The sequence below is a fragment of the Myotis lucifugus genome, unplaced genomic scaffold (assembly GCF_000147115.1).
Source record: "Myotis lucifugus unplaced genomic scaffold, Myoluc2.0 scaffold_21, whole genome shotgun sequence".
Lineage (NCBI taxonomy): Eukaryota > Metazoa > Chordata > Mammalia > Chiroptera > Vespertilionidae > Myotis > Myotis lucifugus.
Window position 1 is genome coordinate 9,680,618 of NW_005871069.1, and position 25,765 is coordinate 9,706,382.

At 37.9% G+C, this 25,765-nt stretch overlaps 1 protein-coding gene across 1 annotated transcript in view; it reads left to right on the forward strand.

Annotated features, from left to right (window-relative positions):
- The window catches only part of PLS1 (plastin 1), a 151,512-nt gene that overhangs the window by 114,312 nt on the left and 11,435 nt on the right, over positions 1–25,765 (forward strand). Inside the window, exons 11-14 of the mRNA XM_023751456.1 lie at positions 5,307–5,385; positions 9,380–9,494; positions 23,338–23,471; positions 23,912–24,035. Of these exons, the coding sequence (XP_023607224.1) occupies positions 5,307–5,385; positions 9,380–9,494; positions 23,338–23,471; positions 23,912–24,035 (452 nt within the window). The remainder of the gene's footprint in view (positions 1–5,306; positions 5,386–9,379; positions 9,495–23,337; positions 23,472–23,911; positions 24,036–25,765) is intronic.

A 25,765-nucleotide genomic window follows, 5' to 3' on the forward strand; every position in this document is an offset into this window, starting at 1 on the left:
TAATGTAGGTACTGTATTTAGTACTTTCCTATATTCTCTATAATCATTCTAATGTTCTTTTTATTAATACCATTTATTCTTTCTATCTGGGTTGATATTTATTTTTTGCATTGTTCATGCTGTGTTTTTTTCAGTCTTAATATGCCTAAAGAATGAATGATAATAAGCAAGGAACACAAATGAAGCTTAATTTGAATAGCAGAGCAAGGGTTGGTTATGTAAATTCTTCACCTAATTTGCCCTCTGTAATGATGGGAGTGTAGTTGTAAGCACATTAGAAATCAATATTGACAATTGGATTTCATGATTTGATGCAAAGCCTTTATCTCTCTCCTATAAATAAACATCTTTTATCACAAGTAATTTTTGAAAGGATCTATTTAGGTTCTGTAACATTATTTTGTATTATTTAACTGTGTTTCATTTACTGAATGTCATTGAAGCTTATAATATATGAATCGTCATAATGACAAATACATTCTCAATATCTAGTTCTTTCTCCTCTTCTGTTTCCCAGCCTCTCTTCTTTTCTTCTCCCATTTTCACCCTCTCACTCATGCATACCAAAACCCACTTTAGTACCAACTAAAAGTAAAAAAGTAGTGGCAGTTGTCTGAAGTAAGGGCCAATCCTAAAATATTTCCACTAGTTGCCCTGTTTTGGAGAAGGTAGTGCTCAAGTAGGGATTCTTGGTGGAGAGAATTTGACGATTCAGTGTTCATTCACTCACATCACCCATGTTACTTCCTTCTCCCTTCCTGAGACAGCATAAGAAATCAGTTTCATGATCTTTTTCTCTGACTGCCACAGCCAGAGTTCTGATGTCTTTGTCACTTTATAATTACAGTTGTTTTAGTTAGTGGGAGAAGTTTCAGAGTTAACAAGTATGTTCTTTGAAGAATATGATTAATTCAATTCACTCTTCCTGAGGGCCAGTGAAATAAAATGACTGCCTCCTCCACTTACATCACTAAGAGGGAAGAGAGATTAAATATAGACTTCAACAGAGAAATATATAATCAGAAATTAGAATTTTAAAAAATTAAATAAAAAGGAAGACTGCTAAGTTTTTATGAGTCTGGAAAATTTCAAAATTCCTTTGTGTCTTACATTAGAAGGCATTGTTTAGAGTGGCATATTAAAAATGATCTGCTTTTTATAGTCACCAAATTCTTGCTAGATATCTTGTCCAACTTGCTTGTTCTCCTATTTGTAACGTTTGAATTCTTTTGCTAGTGTTCAGCATGCTTTTGGAATTTTTCAGTGTGGATCAGATTGCTAAATATTTCCATAGTATCCTATATAATAAAAGGCTAATATGAAAATCAACCGAACAGCAGAACAACTGGTCACTATGATGCGCACTGACCACCAGGAGGCAGACGCTCAATGCAGGAGCTGCCCCCTGGTGGTCAGTGCACTCCCACAGGGGGAGTGCCGCTTAGCCAGAAGCCTGGCTCACCGCTGCATGTCTCTCCTGCCTCCGTCGCAGCGCTAAGCATGTCCAACTGACAGCTTAGGCCCACTCCCGTGGGCCTAAGCCATCAGTCAGACATCCATCAAGGGCTCCTGGACTGCGAGAGGGTGCAGGCCTGGCTGAGGGACCCCCCCCCCCCGAGTGCACAAATTTCATGCACCAGGCCTCTAGTTTACTATATAAGAAGATACCATGGGAAATATTTATCAATCATCTTTATTTAGAACATATGTATGTATATCTGCCAAAATGTATTTGACTTTACTGACATTGGAATTTTTTCTCTGTAAATTTGTGTTTATAGATCCTTATGAAGTTTGAAGCTTGACCTTATCACATCCCATATTCATATATTAGCATGTCCTCATTGGCAAAGAATTTTATCTATATAGAATAAAGAAAATTAAAAGGCCAACTAAATATTAAACCTTCATATTAAATTGAGCCAAATACATAGGCTGTGTATAGAGAGACCATGTCAGAACTCATTTGTGGTGATAGAAAATACCTAGGCCACGGAATTATACTTTGTTCAATCATGGTTCCACCATTAAACATCTGAGTGATCTCTGTGAGCCTTAGTTTTCTCACATATAAAACAAGACCAGTAATACTTATTGTGAAGAATCACAGAGTGAATTAAAAATTACCTTTCATGAAAGAATTTAGCAAACAGTATGTGCTCAGTAATGGTCAGGTAGAGAGAGGAAGAAACCACTTATACAGCACTTACCACATTTGTGAGTGTTAAATATGTCAATTCCTTTTATTTCCTCTTACTAGCCTATTTTTAATATATTTGTTATTTTTCATGAAACTTCAATTGCAGATGTTAGTTTGACTATGAAAATGAAAAGAATGTTTTATAGTTTTTTGTATCTTTTCTATCAGCAATTAAGATTTTACTTCTGAGATTGCTTTAGTCATCTACAATCTGGAATACATATGTTTTTGTAATGCTTTACTATGGCTCTTGCACAAATGCATAGTACTGCTGGCTTTGAGCATTTATTTACCAAGACAACTTGAAATGGTATTAGATAAATAAGTGCTCTCTTAAAAATCTATTTTACTTTCCAGGTATCAAAAATTAATAATGATATAATTAGTTGAGAATAATGGGAAGAAATGTGAACCTCTGAAACTTACACTTTCAGTCAAGATACAAGCTTAGTGACTTTTTAAATAGAATGCACTAAATTATCAGGTTCAGCAGAATTTAGATATTATTCTAATTAAAAATTAAACAATTGTTACACTACTAATGTTTGTTATTTTAAAACATAACTTGGATTTTCAGAGGTGGAAATAGTGTAAAAATTCTCTAATTACTAAAATAAATATTTATATGTAGATAAAAACAGATTGTAATAGAGAAAAAACTAAAAGGTAAACCCAAGTCACATGCATCAAGTTATTGATTATATGTTTGTATTTATGTTACCTTGGGAAAAATTCCGATATTTAATTTGCACCTGTTTAATAACCCCTATAAAATAAGGTAATCATAGTTTCTAGACATTTTTAGGTTAACTTGATTCTTTTTTAAAAGGTTCTCATATAGGTTATTATAAAGTTGTAATGGCAGATACAATAGAATAATCAGCCACCTTTTATGCATACAAGAGGGGGAAAATTTTTTTAAAAAAATGTATTTTTTATTGATTTTTTTACAAAGAGGAAGGGAGAGGGATAGAGAGTTAGAAACATGGATCAGCTGCCTCCTGCACACTCCCTACTGGGGATGTGCCCGTAACCAAGGTACATGCCCTTGACCGGAATCGAACCTGGGACCCTTGAGTCTGCAGGCTGACGCTCTATCCACTGAGCCAAACCAGTTAGGGCAAGAGGGGGCAAAATTTAGACAACAAATAATATGGTTATATAATTTAACAGAACAAGAATTCAAACAGACTCTGGGAAAGCTTTTAGGTAATGGCATTGAAAACCACATGAAAGTACAGTGGGAAGATTATTTTCTGAACAGTTGGCCCCAAAAAACAGAATGCTTTAGATTTTACAAGGTTTTGGTTTCTCCTCTGGGTATGCAGGTTTTTATTGTCTGTGTGACTTAGTCTGAAGATGACTGTGCGGCTGGCTCTATAGAAATGGGCTTCTGGAGCTCGTTCAGATGGTTGTAGATTTATAGGCCAAATTGTCCTGGGAAGCTCACATGAGACAAAGTCTAGAGAGTGGCTTGAACTTGCCTCTGGTATAGAAGTGATGCAAGGCGTACTATAAATGTTTCATTTTTCAGGAGTCTGGTAGTGAGATATAGGCTAGTCCCGTGGTTGGCAAACTGCGGCTCGCGAGCCACATGCGGCTCTTTGGCCCCTTGAGTGTGGCTCTTCCTAAGCCTTAGGAGTACCCTAATTAAGTTAATAACAATGTACCTACCTATGTAGTTTAAGTTTTAAAAATTTGGCTCTCAAAAGAAATTTCAGTCATTGTACTGTTGATATTTGGCTCTGTTGACTAATGGGTTTGCCGACCACTGGGCTAGTCTATTCCATTGTCTCCCTAACTTTGCTGAAAGACACACAAAAATTTTCTAGTCACTGAGGACCATTGTCATTAAGGTGATGACTAAAAGGCAAAAATGACCAGGAGGGCACACTTCTCTCTCTGCTCCCTTTGTGTCACAGGATATCCCACGTTTTCCTTATCTATAATAATAAAAGCATAATTTGCTAATTAGACCGAGCAACCACACTATGACACCCACTTGCGCCAGGCCAGCCAAGGCAAGTGCAATGCGATTGGTCAGGGGCCCGGCCATCGCCCCATGATCGCCTTGCAGAGGGAGGCCCAGGCTACCAGCCGGCAGGGTGATCGATTGGGGGGGCTCCACGATAGTCCCAAAGAGGGAGGCCCAGGCCACCAACAGGCGGGCTGTGGCGGGCGGGTGGGGCCTCCCTCTGCAAGGGAAGCCTGGGTCCCGGCTGCTGGTGGCGGGAGGGAAGCCCAGGTCCCTGGTGCCAGAGGGAAGCCAGTGCCAGCAGCCGGGGGAAGGAAGGCCTACTCTTGCAGGAATTTCGTGCATCGGGCCTCTAGTAAATGATATAAACACTGCTGTGAAGGGAATGTTCAGGCAATTTAGGTAATCACAGGTTAAATAATAATGCCTGCAGGAGTTTCTTCTCAAGATGGTCTTTGAGGTCTAGGGACTTACTATGATGAAATGTGTCTTTCTCTTAGCACTCTGTGTGGGGCTGTGTCCCTTATGTATTTTCAATAGGAACAATCTAAACTCAAGAAGCCTGTAAAGCAGTTACATCCCCCTCATTGCTTGTTTTTATATGACCTGTAATCACATCTCCTTCATTGCTATCTGGTGTAATTACAATGTAGGTTTGTGTGCCCAGCAACTTTTCTGTGTAAAACCCTATTTGTACAAATTTAGTAATACAGCTTTGGAAACAGTACAACTTTTTGTTTCTGTTTAATGTGCTGATATTACCCTGGCTGCTAAAAGATTTTCTTTTCTTAATTTTAGCCAATCATGTTGCATGTAATTCTAACTATGGATATCACCACACATCTGTAGTTTATTTATTACTTTTCTGGACAGAGAAACCCATGGCTCAGTAGTTCACAGACATCAATAAAAAATACTAGATGGAAAAATTTAGAGCAAATAGAGGCTGTCTAGACAGAGGGGAAAAAAGGGACTTTGGCAATAAGAGATTTTTTTGCCTAAAATTTTTGTAGTGTCATAGGAACCATGGCAAAGTATGTATGGCCAGTTTATATCTGCCTGAAGGGTTTAAAATGTGGTTCTTGATTCCTTTTGTCCTGAATCATCAGTGTGAACTTGTGTCTACTCTAGGAGAGAGCAAGGAAGAAAGGACATTTCGAAACTGGATGAATTCCTTGGGGGTCAACCCTTACATTAATCATTTGTACAGGTAAACATTTTACTGTGTTTCAGCTTTATGGCGAGGGTCCAACTTTTCTAGTTTCAAGCTCTAGGTATGTTTACATGAGAACATTTATAAAAATCACAAGAATTTTAGCCAACATGTAGAGTTTCAGAATGCTGGGAATTGGCAATGAAATGGATTTTAAAAGAAAAGTATAGTATTTTTTAAAAGATAATATAATATTAGTTATAATTTTGTTGTTGTTGTTAATCCTCACCTGAGGATATTTTTCCATTGATTTTTTAGAGAGAAGGAAAGACAGAGAGAAACATCGGTATGAGAAAAACACATTGATTAGTTGCCTCCTATGCATGCCCTGACCAGGGCCTGGGCTGGGGAGAAGCCTGCAACCAATGTACGTGCCCTTGATGGGAATTGAACCCAAGACCCTTTGGTCCGTAGGCCAATGCTCTATACCAGGGGTGGGCAAACTTTTTGACTCGAGGGCCACAATGGGTTCTTAAACTGGACCGGAGGGCTGGAACAAAAGCATGGATGGAGTGTTTGTGTGAACTAATATAAATTCAAAGTAAACATCATTACATAAAAGGGTACGGTCTTTTTTTTTTTTTAGTTTTATTCATTTCAAACGGGCCGGATCCGGCCCGCGGGCCGTAGTTTGCCCACGGCTGCTCTATACACTGAGCCAAACCAGCTAGGGCTTTATATTTACTTTTTAATTAAAATAGAAATACATGCTCATTGTAAAAACAAATAAAATATCATACCTTAAGTTACTAAAATTAAAAATAAAAGTCTTGTCTTACCTACCAAGGTTGCATAGAGTTTGGTATTCATCCCTCCAAACTTTAAAAAAAATTCATATACAAATATGTATATGCTCAATTAAAAAAAAATTAGGATCATCACAGGATATTTTTCCCATTGATTTTTAGAGAGAGTGGAAGGAAGAGTGGAAGAGAGGGAGGGGGAGGAAAAAAGAGAGGGGGGGAGAAACATCGATGTGGAAGAAACATCGATATGAGAGAAACACATCAGTTGGTTGCCTCCCACACACACCCTGACTGGGGCTGGGAATCAAACCTGCAACCCAGATTCATGCCCTTGACTGGGAATTGAACCAGAGATCTTCAGTGGGCCAGTGCTCTAACCGTTGACCTCACTGTCCAGGGCTAGACCTATTATTCTTTCTCTTAATTATATATTATAGACATTCCTTCCAATGTCCATAAAGATCTAGCTGCTCCTCCCTTCCACTATTTGAGACCTTCACTGCCCTGCTACTATATAGGAGTTCTGGTCTAAATGGCATATCTCTTATCATTTAGCTGAATTTACATACACACAAGACACTGTGGGGTAGGGGAGGCAGGGGGAAGGTCAAGGGGAAAAAAAAGGAGACATATGTAATACTCTTTGTAATACTTTAAGCAATAAAACAAAATTTAAAAAAAAGAGTTTATCAAATGTGAGTCTATCACATCAAAGTCATTGCCATAATAAGGCACTACTGGTTTTAGATTTTAAATAATATTTTGAATATATACCAAGAAGCAGAAATAACTCCATCATAAATCCTCAGCCAGTGATCTTGGTCTTTTTGGCATTAATCTCCAGTTCAGAATCCTATATAATAAAACCCTAATATGCAAATCGACCAAACTGCAGAACATCTGGTCGCTATGACATGCACTGACCACCAGGGGGCAGACACTCAATGCAGGAGCTGCCTCCTGGCAGTCAGTGTGCTCCCACAGGGGGAGTGCCACACAGCCAGAAGCTGGAGGTAACAGGGAGAAAAGATGGGAGCAGTAAACAGTTACTTTCCTTTCAAGATCCTCCCTGGGGTTTGTCTTTATGCCAATCTGTGAGGTCTACTCACTCCTCTGCCAGGGGGATGATCAGTAACAACAAGCTTCCCACCCACAATGCATTCATGTCACATGCTCTACCTTTTATGGTGACGACACACAGAAGGTACCCAACTTGGACGAACACCGGCATGACAAGTGGCTGCACCTAGCCAATGACTCAAGTGTGACAAGGTGATTCTCTATGGCAGTGATGGCGAACCTTTTGAGCTCGGCATGTCAGCATTTTGAAAAATCCTAACTTAACTCTGGTGCCGTGTCACATATAGAAATTTTTTGATATTTGCAACCATAGTAAAACAAAGATGTATATTTTTGATATTTATTTTATATATTTAAATGCCATTTAACAAAGAAAGATCAACTAAAAAAATGAGTTTGCGTGTCACCTCAGACACGCGTGTCATAGGTTCACCATCACTGCTCTATGGTCTCTCTCCCTCTGGTCTCCTATAGACAGTCCCCACTACAATTTCTGGTCTGGAGTGGCTTGGAATGAACATCCCTTTGATCTGCTGCTGACAGTGCAGTAGTTCTTCTTGGACAAAACTACATCTTTCCTTAGTGCAGTGGAGCACCTTCTGTTTAATGGGGCACCTGCTGAAAAGCTAACCCCAACACCCACTGTGCTGATAAATTTGTGCCCAGAAATTATACCAAACACCACTAAACTTCTAGCTTGACAGCAGGTAGTAGCAACTACCCATACAGATGTGTTCTCAGCAGTGACATTAAAGTGGGAAAAACCCACACCATCATGGGCACAGTGCACACCCATATACACACATACACGCACACATTCACATACATATACACACAGATACACACACAAACACTCTGCTGACAAGCAGCTACCCCAGTAAGCCACACCATCCATGCCCCTTTGTTCCCAGAATGCATGCATCACCTCCCTTGAAGATAAAGACTGCTTCCTGCTATAAAGGAGAGCTTTGTGTGTTTGTGTAACAGATTTTTTATATATATAAAGGCTGATCAACTAGTTGACAGCAATGGTAATAAAACAGCACTTAAAATTATTTACCAAACCAAATAATTTTTCCCAGACAGTGCCAAGTTTTTAAAGTGAGTTCTTGGAGAGAGACCAAGGGTGTACACCAAGCATGTCAAACTTGCGGCCGGTGGGCCACATGCCTCAGGTTTCAGTTTCTCTATTTGCAAAAACATAAATAATAATAATAATAATAATAATAATAATAATAATACTATACTACATAGAAATAAGAATGACTTCATTTAAAGTTAAAAGGAAAAAGTCATGAAATAGATGAGATTCCAGAAGTTATACAAATAACTTTAATGATTTTTTATTACAAAAATCTCCATGTGCTTATAGATGACCTCGTCAGTGCTTAATTACCTTCATAATAGACTCCTTCCATTGCTCAACACAGGGGCAAGCCCCCTTTACTGGTATCGCATGTGTGCTCACAGATGCAAAGTAACTTTAATATGAATCTTAGCTAAAGAACAACTGCCTACCGAGTAGCTATTGTGATTTTTCTGTAATTATTTTTAAAAGTTTTAAAAATCATAATACATAAGCAATATATGGACTCCATTCCCATCGTACAAGTTTCAAGAAATATGTAGAATAAAACAAAACATGACAATCTGTCCCTTATCCTTTCCAGCTCAGTGAACAGCTATTGAGAGAGAAAAGCCACATTACACATCACAGACCTAGCAAGTTTAAGATCAACTGCTGTTTCTTTGTGTCCTTAGCATACAGACTTGATGGCCCTAACCGGTTTGGCTCAGTGTAATATGTCTTGTAAAGTGAGTACATAGAAATCTACCTTATTATGTTTTATGGTAGCCCAGGAGTCCATGGTATGAATAGTTTATTCAGCAGCCCTCTACTAGCTGGTATTTAAGTTGTTTCCAAATGTATAAATGCTATGGCAATAAATGTCCTTGTACACATTATGTTTGTAAACATTCATGAAGAAATTTTGGACAGATTTCTAGATTAGAAGTTCTGGGTCAAATGATGTAACCTGTTGTTCTTTAAGTGTTAATTGAGCCTGTTGTATTTTTAAAGACATAAGCCCATCTCCAGTGTGCTTAATAAAACTATGTAGTACCAGCATTTCCTCCTCCTTCATCTTCTTTTCCTCCTACTTTAGTGATCTTGCAGATGCTCTAGTGATCTTCCAGCTCTATGAAATGATCCGCGTGCCAGTCAACTGGAGCCGTGTCAACAAGCCTCCGTACCCTGCCCTTGGAGGGAACATGAAGAAGGTGAATGAAATAATGACCATGGCTATGTTTTTATTGTCCTGATATAAAACAGAGGATTTCAACTTTTTCAAAGCTTAGTAAAGTATGATCTGTTCCCACAGTTCTGATTCAAACCAAATGTGTGAAGCTGAATAGCCTTTTCACAAGGGTGCTTTAATAAGTGTTTGGAAAGATGAAGGCAGTTTCCCCATCCAGAGACACCTTATATATAGATCATTTGTCGTCAGCAAGTCATAGTGTTTAATGTTCTTTGAAATGCATCATAAATGCATTTCTATTTTATAATTGCCATTACTTGCCAAATCTTTACTGCTTTTCAGTAACATTTTTCAACATATATTTATTGATTACTTGTACAGGGCAATGCAAGATATAAAATAGTACAAGGCATGGAGTAGGCCCCCAGGAAGCCTTAAGGAAGTTAGGGAGATATGTGCACAAATAACCACGATATGGCACAGTGTACACAGTAGTGAGTGTTAAGATTTCTAAGGGAGAAAAGACTACACGCTGCACATGTCATGTGAGGGTTCACGCAGAAGGTAGTTTTTGAGTTAGTCTTTGAAGAAAGGATAGAATTTTGTCAGGAGACTGGAGCGGGGGCTGAGTATTAGGAAGAGGTATAGAGATGGGAAAGTATAAAGTATTTCTGGGCATTTTCTGATAGGTGAGAAGTGGATGTGAACACTAAAAGTTTGGATTGCAGCCAAAGCCTTGAATGTCAGATTAAAGAGTTTGGATTTTAAATTGTAAGCAGTGGGAAACCATTGAATATTTTTGAGCAGAGCAGTAACTTGATTATAGTTGGTGGGAGAATATCTGGCAGATGAATAATAAAGAGAAGTGCTCAGCTCCACTATTCTCCTTCCGCAAATGGGGGCTATGTGGGGTCCTTGATTGAAGTTCTTGTTTGTTCTGTTGAATTGCTACTTTAATATTCAGCTTTGGTTTTGTGTTTTGCTTTTCCTTTCTATCTTCTGTATCAGGCTCATTTGCTTTTAAGACTTTTAAAAATTTTTGTTAGTTTATTTTATTCATTAGATTCCACATAAGAGTGAAATCATATGGTACCTGTCTTTCTCTGATTGGCTTATTTCACTTTGCATAATACTTTCCATATCCATCCATGCTGTCACAAAGGGTAAGATTGCCTTCTTTCTTTTACAGCCAATTAGTATTCCATTCTGTAAATGTATCATAGCTTTTTTATCCAATCATCTACTGATGGGCACCTGGGCAGCTTCCAAATCTTGGATATTGTAAATAACACTGCAAAGACCATAAGGGTGCATATATTCCTTTAAATTAGAGTTTTGGGTTTCTTTGGGTAAATACCCAGAAGTGGGATCACTGGGTCAAATGGAAGTTCCATTTTTACTTTTTTGAGGTAACTACATACTGTTTTGCAGTGGCTGCACCAGTCTGCATTCCCAGTAGCAAGCAGTGCACTTTTCTTCACATCCTCGCCAGTACTTGTTGTTGGTTGATTTGCTTTTAAGACTTTTAAATGTTTGTAATTTCATTTCACTTTATCCTTTCATTTAAAATGGTGTGAACACTATAAATATCTAAAAATAATAAATGGACTCAAATTGCTATAACTTATCAACATGGCTGTTATGAAACTTATCTTCATTCTCATGGTTTAAAAACTATCTCTAGTTGACTAAATGGAAATATTACCATATTCATGGCTGAAAAGAACAAATATTATAAAGATATTAAATTTTTTTCAATTTAACTTTTAGGTAGAAAATAATTCCAGTTAGAATGCTAAGAATTCTCCTTTTGTATATGCATGAGCATTTATATATGTGTGTTGGGGGATGCAATTTATAGTGTAATTCTAAAGTTCCTCAAATAAACAGGCCTACAGCATAAGAGAAAATAAAGGTCACTACATAATACTAAAGATATTGATCCAACAAGAAGATATAACCATGGTAAACATGTGTACACTCAATATAGGGGCACCTAGATATATTTTAAAAAACTTCTAGAGGACTGTAAGGGAGAGATGGACAGCAATACAGTCATAGTAGGGGACTGTAACAACCGCTGACTCTACTGGATAGATATTCCAGACAAAAAATTAACAAGGAAACTGACTTTAAATGACACACTGGATCACAATGATTTGATTGACATTTATAGAACATTTCATACCAAAGCTGCAGAATATACATTCTTCTCAAGTGCACATGTGTCATTTCAAAGATAGGCCACATGTTAGAACACAAAACAAGTCTCTACACGTTCAAGAAGATTGAATCATATAAAGCATCTTCTCAGATCACAGTGGAATGAAATTAGAAATCAACTACAGTAAAAACACCCAATAACATTCAAACACACGGAAGCTAAATAGCATGTTATTAAACAATGAATGGGTTACCAATGAGATCAAGAAAGAAATAAAAAAACTTCCTGGAAATAAATGAAGATGAACACACAACAACCCCAAATTTCTGGGACACAGCAAAAGCAGTCCTGAGAGGGAAGTTCATAGCACTACCAGCCTACTTCAAAAAACAAGAAAAGTTATTAATAAACTAACCCTACAACTTAAAGAATTAGAGAATAACAATGAAAAAAAAACAGATTAAGTAGAGGGAAGGAAGTAAAGTTTAGAGCAGAAATAAATGACATAGAGACTAAAAAATTAAATAAAATAGCCCTGGATGGTTTTGCTCAGTGGATAGAGCATCAGCCTGCGGACTCAAGGGTCCCAGGTTCGATTCTGGTCAAGGGCATGTACCTTGGTTGCGGGCACATCCCCCGTGGGGAGTGTGCAGGAGGCAGCTGATCAATGTTTCTCTCTCATCGATGTTTCTAACTATCCCTCTCCCTTCCTCTCTGTAAAAAATCAATAAAATATATATAAAAAATAAAATAAAATAAATGAAACCAAGAGTGGTTCTTTGAAAAGATAAATAAGATTGATGAACTATTAGCCTTACTCATCAAGAAACAAAGAGAGAGGACCCAAATAATATCAGAAATGAAAGCAGTGAAGTAACAACTGACACCAGAGAATACAAAGGATTGTAAGAAAATACTATGAACAACAAGCTGGACAATGTGGATGAAATGGATAAATTCCTAAAAATATACAATCTTCCAAAACTGAATCAGGAAGAATCAGAAAACCTGAATAGGCCAATAACAACTGATGAAATAGAAATAGTAATAATAATAATAATAATAATAATAATAAAGAACTCCCAGCAAACAAAAGCTCTGGTCTGGATGGCTTCACAGGGGAGTTTTACCAAACATTCAAAGAAGAACTAACACCTATCTTCCTCAAAGTATTCCAAAAATCCAAGAGTAAGGAACACTTCCAAGTTCTTTCTATGAAGCCAGCATTGTCCTAATTCCAAAACCAGGTAAAGATACTACAAAGAAAGAGAACTATAGGCCAATATCCATGATAAACATAGATGCTAAAAATCCTCAACAAAATTCTAGCAAATCAGATCCAGCAATATATTAACAAGATCACACACCATGACCAAGTGGAATTTATTCCAAGGATGCAAGGTGGTACAATATTCATAAATCAATAAATGTGATATATCACATAAACAAATTGAAAGATGAAAATCACATGATCATTTCCATAGATGCAAAAAAAGCATTTGACAAAATCCAACACCCTTTTTGATAAAAACTCTCAGCAAACTGAGAATAGAGGGAGCATATCTCAACATAATAAAGGCCAGACATGACATTCCTACAGTGAACATCATATTCAATGGGCAAAAACTAAAAGTGTTGCCCTTAAGAACAGGAACAAGACAGGGATGTCCTCTTTAACCACTTTTATTCAACATAGTACTGGAAATCTAGCCACAGTGATCAGACAAGAAGAAGAAATAAAAGGCATCCAAATTGGAAAGAAGGAAGTAAAACTCTTATTACTTACAGATGACATGATATTGTACATAGAAAACCCTAAAGACTACACCAAAATACCACTGGGTTTAGTAAAGGAATTTGGCAATGTAGCATGATACAAAATTAACATCCAGAAATCTATGGCATTTTTATACGCCAATAATAAATTTCCAGAAAGAAAAGCTAAACAAACAATTCCATTTACCATTGCAACAAAGAAATTAAGATACTTAGAAATAAATTTAATCAAGGAGGTAAAAGACTTGTATTCGGAAAACTACAGGATGTTGAAAAAGAGATAGAGAAAGATACAAATAGGTGGAAGAATATACTGTGTTCATGGATTGGTAGAAATATCATTATTAAAATGTCCATACTACCCAATGAAATCTACAGATTCAATGCAATCCCTTTGAAAATAACAACAGCATATTTCACAGATCTATAACAAATGCTCCAAAAATTTATATGGAACCAAAAAAGACCCCGAATAGTTCCAGCAATCTTGAGAAAGAAGAACAAAGTGGGAGGGATCACAATACCAGATATCAAGTTTTACTACAGAGCCACTATACTCAACACAACCTGGTACTGGCACAAGAACAGGCATATAGATCAATGGAAGAGAACAGAGAACCCAGAAATCAACCCAAGTCATTATGCTCAATTAATATTTTAAAAAGGAGGCAAGAACATACAGTGGAGTCAAGACAGTCTCTTCAATAAGCGGTGTTGGGAAAATTGGACAGAAACGTGCACAAAAGTGAAACTAGAGCACCAACTTAACACCATACACAAGAATAAACTCAAATGGATAAAAGACTGAGATGTAAGTCATGAAACCATAAAAATCTTAGAAGAAACCATAGGCAGCAAAATTTCAGACATCTTTCGTAGCAATATGTTTATGTATACATCTCCTAGGGCAGTGGTCGGCAAACTCATTAGTCAACAGAGCCAAATATCAACAGTACAACGATTGAAATTTCTTTTGAGAGCCAAATTTTTTAAACTTAAACTATATAGGTAGATACATTGTTATTAACTTAATTAGGGCACTCCTAAGGCTTAGGAAGAGCCACACTCAAGGGGCCAAAGAGCGGCATGTGGCTCGCGAGCTGCAGTTTGCCAACCACGGTCTTAGGGCAAAGGAGAAAATAAACAAATGGGACTATGTCAAAATGAAAAGCTTCTGCACAGCAAAAGAAACCATCAACAAAGTGAAAGGGGAGCCTACTATATGGGAGAACATATTTGGCAATGATGCATTTGATAAAATTTAATATCCAAAATATACAAAGAACTCATACAACTTAACAAAACAAAGACAAACAATCCATTTCAAAATGGGCCAAGGACCTAAATAGTTTCCTAAGTGGATATTCAGATGGCCAAGAGACATATGAAAATGCTCAGTCACTGATCATCAGAGAGTTGCAAATTAAAATGACAATGAGGTATCACCTCACACCTGTTAGAATGGCTGTCATCAACAACTCAACAAATGACAAGTGCTGGTGAGGATGTGGAGAAAAGGGAACCCTAGTGCACTGCTGGTGGGAATGCAGATAGCTGCAGACACTATGGAAAACAATATAGAGTTTCCTTAAAAATTAAATATGGAACTGCCATTTGACCCAGTGATCTCACTTCTTGGAATATAACCTAAGAAACCTGAAACATCAATCAGAAAGAATGTATGTACCCCTATGTTCACAGCAGCACATTTTACAATAGCTAAATCTTCAAACAGTGCAAGTGCCCATCAGTAGATGAGTGGATAAAAAAGCTGTGGTACATTTATACCATGGGTTACTATGCAGCAGTAAAAAAGAAGGAACTCTTACCATTTGCAACAGCTTGGAGGGACCTGGTGAGTATTGTGCTGAGCAAAATAAGCCAGTCAGCGATAGACAAGTGTCACATGATCTCACTCACAAGTGGAATCTAATGAACAAAATATATCTAGAGACATAGAAGCATGGAACAGATTGTGGAATCTCAGAGGGAAGGTGCAGTGGGTGGATGGGTGGGAAGAGATTAACCAAAGAACTTTTATGCATATATGCATAACCCATGGACACAGACAATAGGGTGGTGATTTCCTGGGGCAGTGGACAGGGGTTGGCTACAAGAGGCCAATGGGGGAAAAGGGGACATATGTAATACTTTCAAAAATAACAATTTAAGTAAAAAAAAAACAGACCTAAATCTTTTAAAAAAATATTTTTAAGGATATTGAAGGAGGAGCTCAAAAATATTTTTTTTAGAAAATATTTTTAAATTATTATAAAGCTAAAGTAATTGAAATAGTTTAATATGTATATAAGAATGGAATGGATTAGAGTAGCCTAGAAACCGATCCTAAAATACATGTAGTTAATGTATGATAAGGTGCTTGCTAAAATCAGTAGGGAAAGGAAGGATCATCCAAAAAATGATGCCAAAACATTGATTAACTCTTTCATTAGGGAAAAAAGTGATCTACACCAAAATAAATTCCGAATGTGTTCAAGGTAAAGACTTAAAGGGTTAAATATAATAAATAACACTTAAAATCAGATGAATGAGACAAACAACAAGTATTGATAAGGATGTGGAGAAAGGGGAACCTTGTGCACTGTTGGCGGGAATGCAGATTGGTGCAGCCACTATGGAAAAGAGTATGGAGGGTCCTCAGATAATTAAAAATGGAAATGCTTTATGACCCAGCAATTCTACTTCTGGGTATTTATCCAAAGAAACCCCAAACACTAATCTGAAAGAATATGTGCACTCTTATGTTCATTTTAGTGTTATTTACAATAGCCAAGACTTGGAAGAAACCCAAGTGCCCATCAATAGATAAATAGTTTAAAAAGATGTGATACATTTACACAATGGAATACTACTCAGCCATAAAAAATAATGAAATTATACCATTTGAACAGTATGGATGGACCTAGAGGGTATTATGCTCAGTGAAATAAGTCAGTCAGATGTGTTCCACATGTGTTCACTTATATGTGGAACTTAAAGAACAAAATAAATGAACAAAGTTGAAGCAGACTCAGACACAGAGACTGGACTAGTGATTGCCAGAGGGAAAGGGGATTGGAGGACTGGGTGAAAGAGGTGAAAGGATTAAGAAATAGAAATTGGTAGTTTCAGAATAGTTATGGGGATATAAAGTGCAGCATCTTATCTAATAAAAGAGAAACATGCGAATTGACCGTACCTCCGCTACACTCACAAGCCACGCCCACCAGCCAATCAGGAGCAAGTATGCAAATAAACCCAGCCAAGATGGCGGCGGCCACGGAGCTGGAGCAAACAGGAGGCTTGGGTTGCCCCTGGCAATGGAGGAAGCCACGCTTCCCGCCTTCCTTGGCTGGCTGTGGGCTCCGCTCAAGGCTACAAAGTTTCAATTATAGAAGATAAATAAATCCCAGATACCTGCTTCCAGCCGCTGTGGCCTCTGCTCAAGGAGGGTCTGGGAGCCTGGGTTGCCCAGAGCTGTGGCCAGCCTGCAAACAGCCATCAGCCCCTCACCCAGGCTGGCCACACCCTCATGGGGTGAGGGTCCCCACTGGGGGGATTGGCCAGCCTGTAAACAGCCATCAGCCCCTCACCCAGGCTGGCCACGCCCCCCCAGCGGGGACCCTCACCCCATGGGGGCGTGGCCAGCCTGAAAACCACCACAGGCCCCTCACCAAGGCCACCCCATGCCCAAAGGGGACCCCCACCCTGATCTGGGACACCCTTCAGGGCAAACCAGCTGGCCTCCACCCGTGCACCAGGCCTCTATCTATACTAATAAAAGGGTAATATGCTAATTATACTGGGAGACCTTCCAAGAGACCTTCCAGACGTTCTTCTGGACAAAGCCATGGTGGCAGGGCCGAGGTAGAGGCGGTTAGAGGCCAAGAGGGGAGGGCAATTGTGGGTGATCAGGCTGGTGGGGGGCGGGGTTGTTGGGGGTAAGCAGACCAGCAGGGGGGCCAGTTGGGGGCAAGCAGGCCATCAGTGGGGCTCAGTTGGAGGTGATCAGGACAGCGGAGGGGGGGCAGTTTGGAGTGAGCAGGCCAGCAGGGGGGCAGTTGGGGGTGAGCAAGCCAGTGCAGAGGGAAGGTGGGGGCAAGCAGGCAAGCAGGAGGGGCCATTGGGGGTGATAAGGCTGGTGGGGGGCATTTGGGGGCAAGCAGGCTGGCGGTGGGGGGCAGTTGGGGGCGAGCAGGCCAGCAGGCAGAGTGGTTAGGGGCAATCAGGCAGGCAGGCAGGCAGGTGAGTGGTTAGGAGCCAGATTGGAGAGGGTGCAGGCCAGGCTGAGGAACACCCCCTCCCCCATGCATGAATTTCATGCACCGGGCCACTAGTAGGGAATATAATAAAAAATATTGCCACAACTATGTATGGTGCCCATTGGGTATGGAAATATCAGGGGGAACACTATAAAAGTATATGATTGTCAAAGAATTTAATTACTTAGACTTCATGTAGGACAGTTGGCAGGGATTGGCAATGTTTTTTGATTAAGCCAACTGCTAGATGGTGGTCAAACTGATGTTTTTAAGAGGTATATATAAGGCACATGGTCAAAAATTGTTACTAAATATGCTATACACTTGAAACTATTTTTTAAAATATATTTTTATTGATTTCAGAGAGGATGGGAGAGGGAAAGAGATATAAACATCAATGATGAGAGAGAATCACTGATTGGCTACCTCCTTCACACCCCCTACTGGGGATGGAGCCTGCAACCCAGGAATGTGCCCTGACTGGGAATCGAACCATGACTTCCTGGTTCATAGGTTGACACTCAATCACTGAACCACACTGGCCATACTACACCTGAAACTATTTTAAAATAATACTGAATGTATCTGTAATTGGAATATAAAAAATGAAAGTTGTGCTTAACATTTACAACTCGAAGGAATGTGCTATATTTTGTGCATTTTTTATGATTAAAGTCTACACATACAGACAAATAAAAAAAGGTGAATTACTATCTACTCTTGGAATGGTAAAGAAATTTCAAAGAAATAAATATATAATAGATTACATATAAATTTTAAACTCATGTATATAAAAATAAACACCATAAGCAAAATTAAAAAGCAAAAATAACAATAAAAAACTTGGAAACATGTTTGCAACAAATATGACAGATAGTTAATATATATATATAAAGTCTAATATGTAAAGTATCCCCTTGGGAGTTCGATCGGGAGACTGTGAGTTCAATCACTCACTATGACGTGCGTTGACCACCAGGGGGCAGCGCGGAACATGGCGGGTGACCAGCATAGGCGGCTGGGCACTAAGGGAGCGAGGGAAGGAGGAGGCAGGGAGCAGGGAACCTGATGGGCCCTGATCACCAGCCAGGCCTAGGAACCCTATCCATGCCTCTAGTCCTTAACATATAAATAGTTCATACGAACCAATATCTAGAACTTGATTGCTATTACTAAAATTATAATAGCAAAATAGGATAGTGAAGAATATGAGTGAACAATTTTCAAAACAAGAAGTAAGATGGGTAATACACAATCAATATTTTTCATCCACAATAGAGAAATGCAACTTAAAATAAGAAACATTTGGAATGCACTGCACCCAGTGTTAGAGGAAATGCTCATTTGCATAACCTTTCTGGATTCAGTTTGGTAATACATTATCAGTAATCTTCAAAAAGTCCTTTAATTTAACAATTTCACTTGTTATCTGTCATTATGAAACAATCAGAAAAACAGGAAGTTGTGTGCCAAAATACTCATCATAGCAATATTACAGAGCAAAAAATGAAAACAATGTAATTGTTCCATAATGGGTTAATAAATTAGGGTATACACATTAAATGAAGTAAGATGTATCATTAAAAATAGCATTTTTAGGTCTTAGCCGGTTTGGCTTAGTGGATATGGCATTTGCCTGTGGACAGAAGGGTCCAGGTTTGATTCTGGTCAAGGGCACATGCCGGGTTGTGGGCTAGATCCCCAGTAGGGGGCGATCCTGCAGGAGGCAGTGGATTAATGATTCTCTCTCATCATCATTGATGTTTCACTCTCTCTCCCTCTCCCTTCCTCTCTGAAATCAATAAAAATATATATTTTTTTTAAAATAGCATTTTTAGTATTTTACTAATAGTGACATGGAAATGAGCGGGATAAAATATGGCATATGTATATATGAATCGAATTTGTTTAAAATACACACAGAGAGACATGCATTCAAAAAGGACTTCTTCAGATTTCTAGAATAAATATGTATTTATAGTCTTTATACTTTAAAAAACTATTTTTAAAAATAAGACAAAAAGGAAATGTGTCATAATGTTAATGATATATATTCATATTTTTCAGTATTTCTAGTGGTTGGACTTGCCTAAATTTTAAATTTTATTTGATTTGTGTATGATTCTAATCATGGAAGTAGAATTCAGAAAATTCGTTAACTAATTTCAAATAAGTTTTTTAAATAAAATTTTTATTTTATTTTTTGCATTTATTATTTTTTAATCTTTATTGTTGAAAGTATTAGATATGTCCCCTTTCCCCCTATTGACCTTCATCGCCCTATTGTCTGTGTCCATGGGTTATGCATAAATGCATACAAGTTCATTGGTTTATCTCTTCCTGACCACACACCCTCCTCTGCCTTCCCTCTGCGGTTTGACAGTCTGTTAGATGCTTCTATGTCTCTGGATCTATTTTTGTTCATCAGTTTATGTTGTTCATTAGATTCCACATATGAGTAAGATCATGTGATACTTATTTTTCTCTGACTGGCTTATTTCACTTAAATAAAAATTTTAGATGCAAAATATAACAGGAAAACAAAAATTGAACCAGTCATTATACCTGGAATTTTTTATGTTAAGCATAAGGTGTCACAAATGAATCATAAGTGGGGTGCTTCTTTTAACATATACTAGCTGTTTAAGGCTTGAAATAAATTTAGTATGTTTAAAAAATAAGTCCTTCATTATTTCTTCAGTGTTTCTTTTCCCTTGGAATCCTGCATCCCATTATGTAACTTTTCTCATTTTCCAAATGATTTAAGCTTTATTTTTGTCCAAAGTATTTGAAGTGCTTAGTAATCATTTCTTCTATTAATGCTGGGCTCTCAATTTTTTTATTTTTTGCTTTCTTTGTGTTCATTCTTATCTTTAACAGGGTCTTCATCTTTTAGCCTGACAACTCTAGGCATTTCCAAGGCCCAGTTCTTGCCCAGTGCTCTAAACTTTGTATATTTTTATCTTCAGAGAGCAGATTCATTTTTTAGGTGTTAAGTACTACCATAAATATGGCTTACTTCTAGGAACCTAATTTCTTATTCTTTCTTTAGTTTTGTTTTCAAATATTAAGTTTTTTGCCAAATTTGAAATCAAATGTTGCCAAAAAATAGAACACATCCTTTTCCTTATGCTGGCATCCATTTCTAGTTTTCCTTTCATTGACGGTCATATCCAGTATCTTAGGCCTCTAGACTAGTAATTCTGACCTTCTTTCTCACCCTTATTCCCCTCAGGAAATTTGTCAAACTATAAAACAAATGGTCTTTCATTGAAACACATTTTATATTGAAGTGCTTATTACAATTTGCTGGAAAAGTCTCCTAATGAAATGGGTGTCAGTCGAAAATATGCTGGTTTTTATCTCTCCAGTTCACACTGTTACATAATCAGAGCTCTGATGCTATTTTTCATAAATTAGGAATTGGTTCCATTTTTAAAAATCTGTGTATCTCTATAGCATATACTTCTAGTACACAGACTAAATTTATAATGTAATATGACTAGTAGGAAAAATAAAGAATATTGGAATATTATTTATTTCCAGAAAATGAATACATATCAAAGATTTTATTTAACTTACAAAGGGAGCCAAGCAGATATTACAGCAGGTTCAAATGAATTTCTTGCATTTTTATTTATAACACACTGACTTTTGGGAATTTGAATTCTCTTTTTTAAAGAACAATACCCATTTATTTGTGCAAATTCTGTTATTGTGAGGTCCCTTTCTCATCTTTTCTGGAAATGTTTTCTTATTCATAGAAAAAGCATCTGTGTGTCTTCAGTTGAAATGTTTTCCAATGAGGCTTCAACTAATTTGGGAAAGAAAATCAGGAGAAGCCAGTTATACTATATTTCTTAACTAAAGTTTACTTTATTCTAAAAAGTATTTAGTACATACTTTTTTAGTACTGGTGATGCATTATAAGATTATAAGAGCTTACAATTTGGGTGGAGAAAAAAGACTCAACTTCATAAGAATATATATATATACATATACATATATATAAATCATTATCCTATATAATAAATTGGTAATATGCAAATTAACCCTCACATCCTCACAAGATGGCTGCCTATGACCAGGCCAGCAGGGAGGTTAATGAGGGACGACCAAAGGACTGAACAAGCAGGCTGCGTGGGGCGACCAGGCCAGCAGGAGGGTTAGTGAGGGACAACCAAACGACTGAACAGCAGGCTGTGTGGGGCAAACAGGCTGGCAGGGGGGCCGTGAGGGGTGATCAGGCTGGCACGGGGGGCAATTGAGGGTGACCGGGCCAGCAGGGGGGACAGTTGGGGGTGACCAGGCTGGCAGAGGCAGGCAGTTAGGGGTGACCAGGCCAGCAAGGGGGGTAGTAAAAGGTGACCAGGCTGGCGGGGGGGTGCAGTTAGGGGTAACCAGGCTGGCGGGGGGGTGCAGTTGGGGGTGACCAGGCTGGCAGGGGGGCAGTTGGGGCAACCAGGCTAGCAGGGAGGACAGTTGGGGGGCAACTAGGCTGGCGGGGGGGGCAGTTAGTGGGCGACCAGGCCGGCAGATGGGGAGAAGTTGGGGGCCACCACACTGGCAGGGGGGGCAGTAAGGGGTGACCAGGCCATCAGGGGCGGCAGTTAGGAGCGAACAGGCCAGCAGGGAGGGGGCAGTTGGGGGCGACCTGGCCAGCAGCAGGATGCAGTTAGGGTCAACCAGGTAGGCAGGCAGGTGAGCGATTAGGAGCCAGCAGTCCAGGATTGTGAGAGGGATGTCCGACTGCCAGTTTAGGCCCGATCCCCGGTATTGGGCCTAAACCAGCAGTCGGACATCCCCCAAGGGGTCCCGCATTAGAGAGGGTGCAGGCTGGGCTGAGGGGACCCCCCCCCTCCCTGTGCACGAATTTTGTGCACCAGGCCTCTAATGTGTGTGTGTGTGTGTAAATAATTTACTTGGTGTTCATTCATCAGATTCTTACTGTAGGCAGGGCACTGTGCTGGGTCCTGGCCTCGGTTAGGGAAGAGTATGATACAGATTTGCACACATTGTAGTTTTTGCCCTTTAAAATGAGCTTATGCTATGGTTAGCAAAGAAAGTACATCAAATGCTAAGTATAAGTATATGATGATACATAAGCATTATAAAATAAGCAGTATTGGGAGTTCAAACATGGGATAGATTATCATCAGCTGGTACAGTTAAGGTTAAGCTTTTGCTGAAGAAAGTGAGCTAAAAGGGGAATTTCAGAGGATGAGAAAGATCTAGATAAAAAATATCAGAGATGACTTAGACTCTTAATGAAACAATTTCTTCTCTTTTCCTTAATTTTAAGTTTAGGCAGAACTATATTTATTATCTCTATCAATGGAATGCAGGAAACCTAGGTTTTTAGTCAAAGATCTGCCATTAATAAGCTGTGTAATCTTGGATAGTCAAGACTTTTAAAGTAAGAGAGGATCTTAAAATTTTCAGTTGTTTATCTAGGTTAACCCCTCAGTGCTTTTGATATTTTCAACTATAAAGTTGGAATAATTAATTTCTTAATTTCACTGAATTATTATGAAATGAAGTTCTGTAATATAAATTTAAGGTGTCATCATAGCTATCTTTCAAATGACTGAACTAGTTTGGCAGATTCAAGAGATATATTCTTTAAAATTTGTTTTTATACCAAAACTTTTACTTACTTATAGATTGAAAACTGTAACTATGCAGTGGATCTTGGGAAGAATAAGGCCAAATTCTCCTTGGTTGGCATTGCTGGGCAGGACCTAAATGAAGGAAATTCAACACTGACACTGGCATTGGTATGGCAGCTAATGAGAAGGTAAAGGCTGCGAAGTTTATAGCAACACTGTGGATTTCTTTTTAAAAATCCTTTGAGCTAAAGTTTTAGTTCATTTGGAAGAATAACAAACACAGAATAAATATACTACAAAAATATTAATTTTTAAATGATTGTTGATACTATATTCTTTGTAAATAATTCCTTTTTTAATAGTGGATAAATCTGTAGAAACAATCACTATTCTTAAAAACTGCGTTGAATGGAGTTGTTTTAATTTTTTTAATACCAGATAGTAGTTTTTGTTTCTCATTACTGAGCTTTGTAACTTTGGATTGTAACTAAGTGCAAAAACCAGGTTAAAATTAAAAATAGTTATTAGAATTGAATATTTCTTAAATATTTATCTAAATATTGATATAAATGATGTGGGAGCAGATTTCACCCCTTTCAGTCTCAAATATACATCTTTTCTGTTACAGGTACACATTGAATGTGTTATCAGATCTTGGAGAAGGTGAAAAAGTCAATGATGAGATTATAATTAAATGGGTCAATCAGACTCTTAAAAGTGCAAACAAAAATACTTCTATTTCCAGCTTCAAGGTAATCAAAGCTATTTTAAAAATTTTTGGTAAGAAATTAAGTGTAGGAATAAACTTTATTGAGAATTACATTGGTTTAGTTTCAGGATTACATTAATGTTATATCTCAGGATCACAATTTGTGAGCTTAGGCATACTAATTATTTGGCATGTGTAAACCAAAACTGTACAGTGTGAATTCTTATATTTTTGATTCGTTGTCCTATTGAGTATAAATGCAGGTTAATGTTATCAGATTCTGATATTCTAATCTTAAAAAGAAATAGAATAGAGCAATAAAATAGAATTGTCAGATGAAAAAGAAAGCTAAAAAGCCATTGTTTATATAGGATCTGTAATGTTTTGTGCTCCCTAGCAGCAGTCTCAGAATTGTATTGACATCATTTCCAAGGCATAACAGAGCCAGCCAAACCAATTCAAGTGGGAATTGAAAAAACTGGTAGGAAAAGAAAATCTTATCATGTGGCTTCATAATGGCATTTAATGCTCACTTCCAAGCATTTGTGGATGATTCATAAAGCACTCGAAATGTAATCTGCACATGCATACCCACTAATTGTCATGCATTTCCATTGTTTTGCTTTTGCATGCAAGCTGATGTTAGCTACAACTAAGCATGTCTGCTTGTATCCATTCATTCAGTGAGCCTTGTGTTTGTAATTTCATTATAAGTGATAAATCAGCAATTTGTATTTTTGTAGTAAAATAAGAGTGCAAACAGATGAATCCCTAAGTTCTCCTAAGACTTATCTATCCATCTTTATTCTCTTCTTTGCCTTTGCTCTATATGTTTAACAACATTGTAGAGTAAAAGAAATGTCAGAAATTGATAAATTCAATCTTCTCATCTTTACCTAAACTGAGCCACAAAGTGGTTTTAATAGGATAGCTCAGTGATCGGCAAACTGCGGCTCTTGAGCCACATGCGGCTCTTTGGCCCCTTGAGTGTGGCCATGAAGTTTCAATCGCACTGTACGTGTGCGCCCGCACGTGGTATTTTGTGGAAGAGCCACACTCAAGGGGCTGCAGTTTGCCGACCACTGGAGCTGGATTTTGGCAGAGATATTGCCTGAGTCCTGGTGGTTCAAGTGTGTTTTTTCTTTTCCATCTTGGAAGGAACTAATGACATTGAGTTTTTATTGTTGCTTATTAAAAAAAAAAAGAATTTCAGTCCATGATTTGTCTTTTTACATTTTAGACATAAAACACAACATAGAAATGTAAAATAGGAAAGGAGACATGTAAAATTCTCCAATTGACAGTCATTCATTAAAATTGTTATACTGTAACTTAATGCATTTGTACTTTAATTTATAAAAAACAATTTGTGTATAATCAAATAAAATACAGTGAGAAAACATTTAGGAACAAATTAATAAGTTTTTATTGAGCTTTTGCCAGTAACATTTCTAGGCAAAGAAGAAGATATAGAATATAAGAAATTATTTAGCCCTCAGAGTGTTCACCATTTACTTGAAAGGCAAATTTGTATAACTGAGAAGGTAATGATATTATAGTCATTAATTAATGCAACTACTATTATGGATAAATCTAACTGATCGTTTCCAACTGAATGGTCAGTGAAGAGTGATGAAGAAAGTTGGATTTGATTTGAGCACCATGGAGAGGAGGGATTTGAATTGGTGGAGAACAAGAGTGGTGTAACAAGCTAGAAGGGGTCCATCTTGAATAAAGGCAAGTCTGAGAAGGTTAGGAGAAATAGTTTGGCTA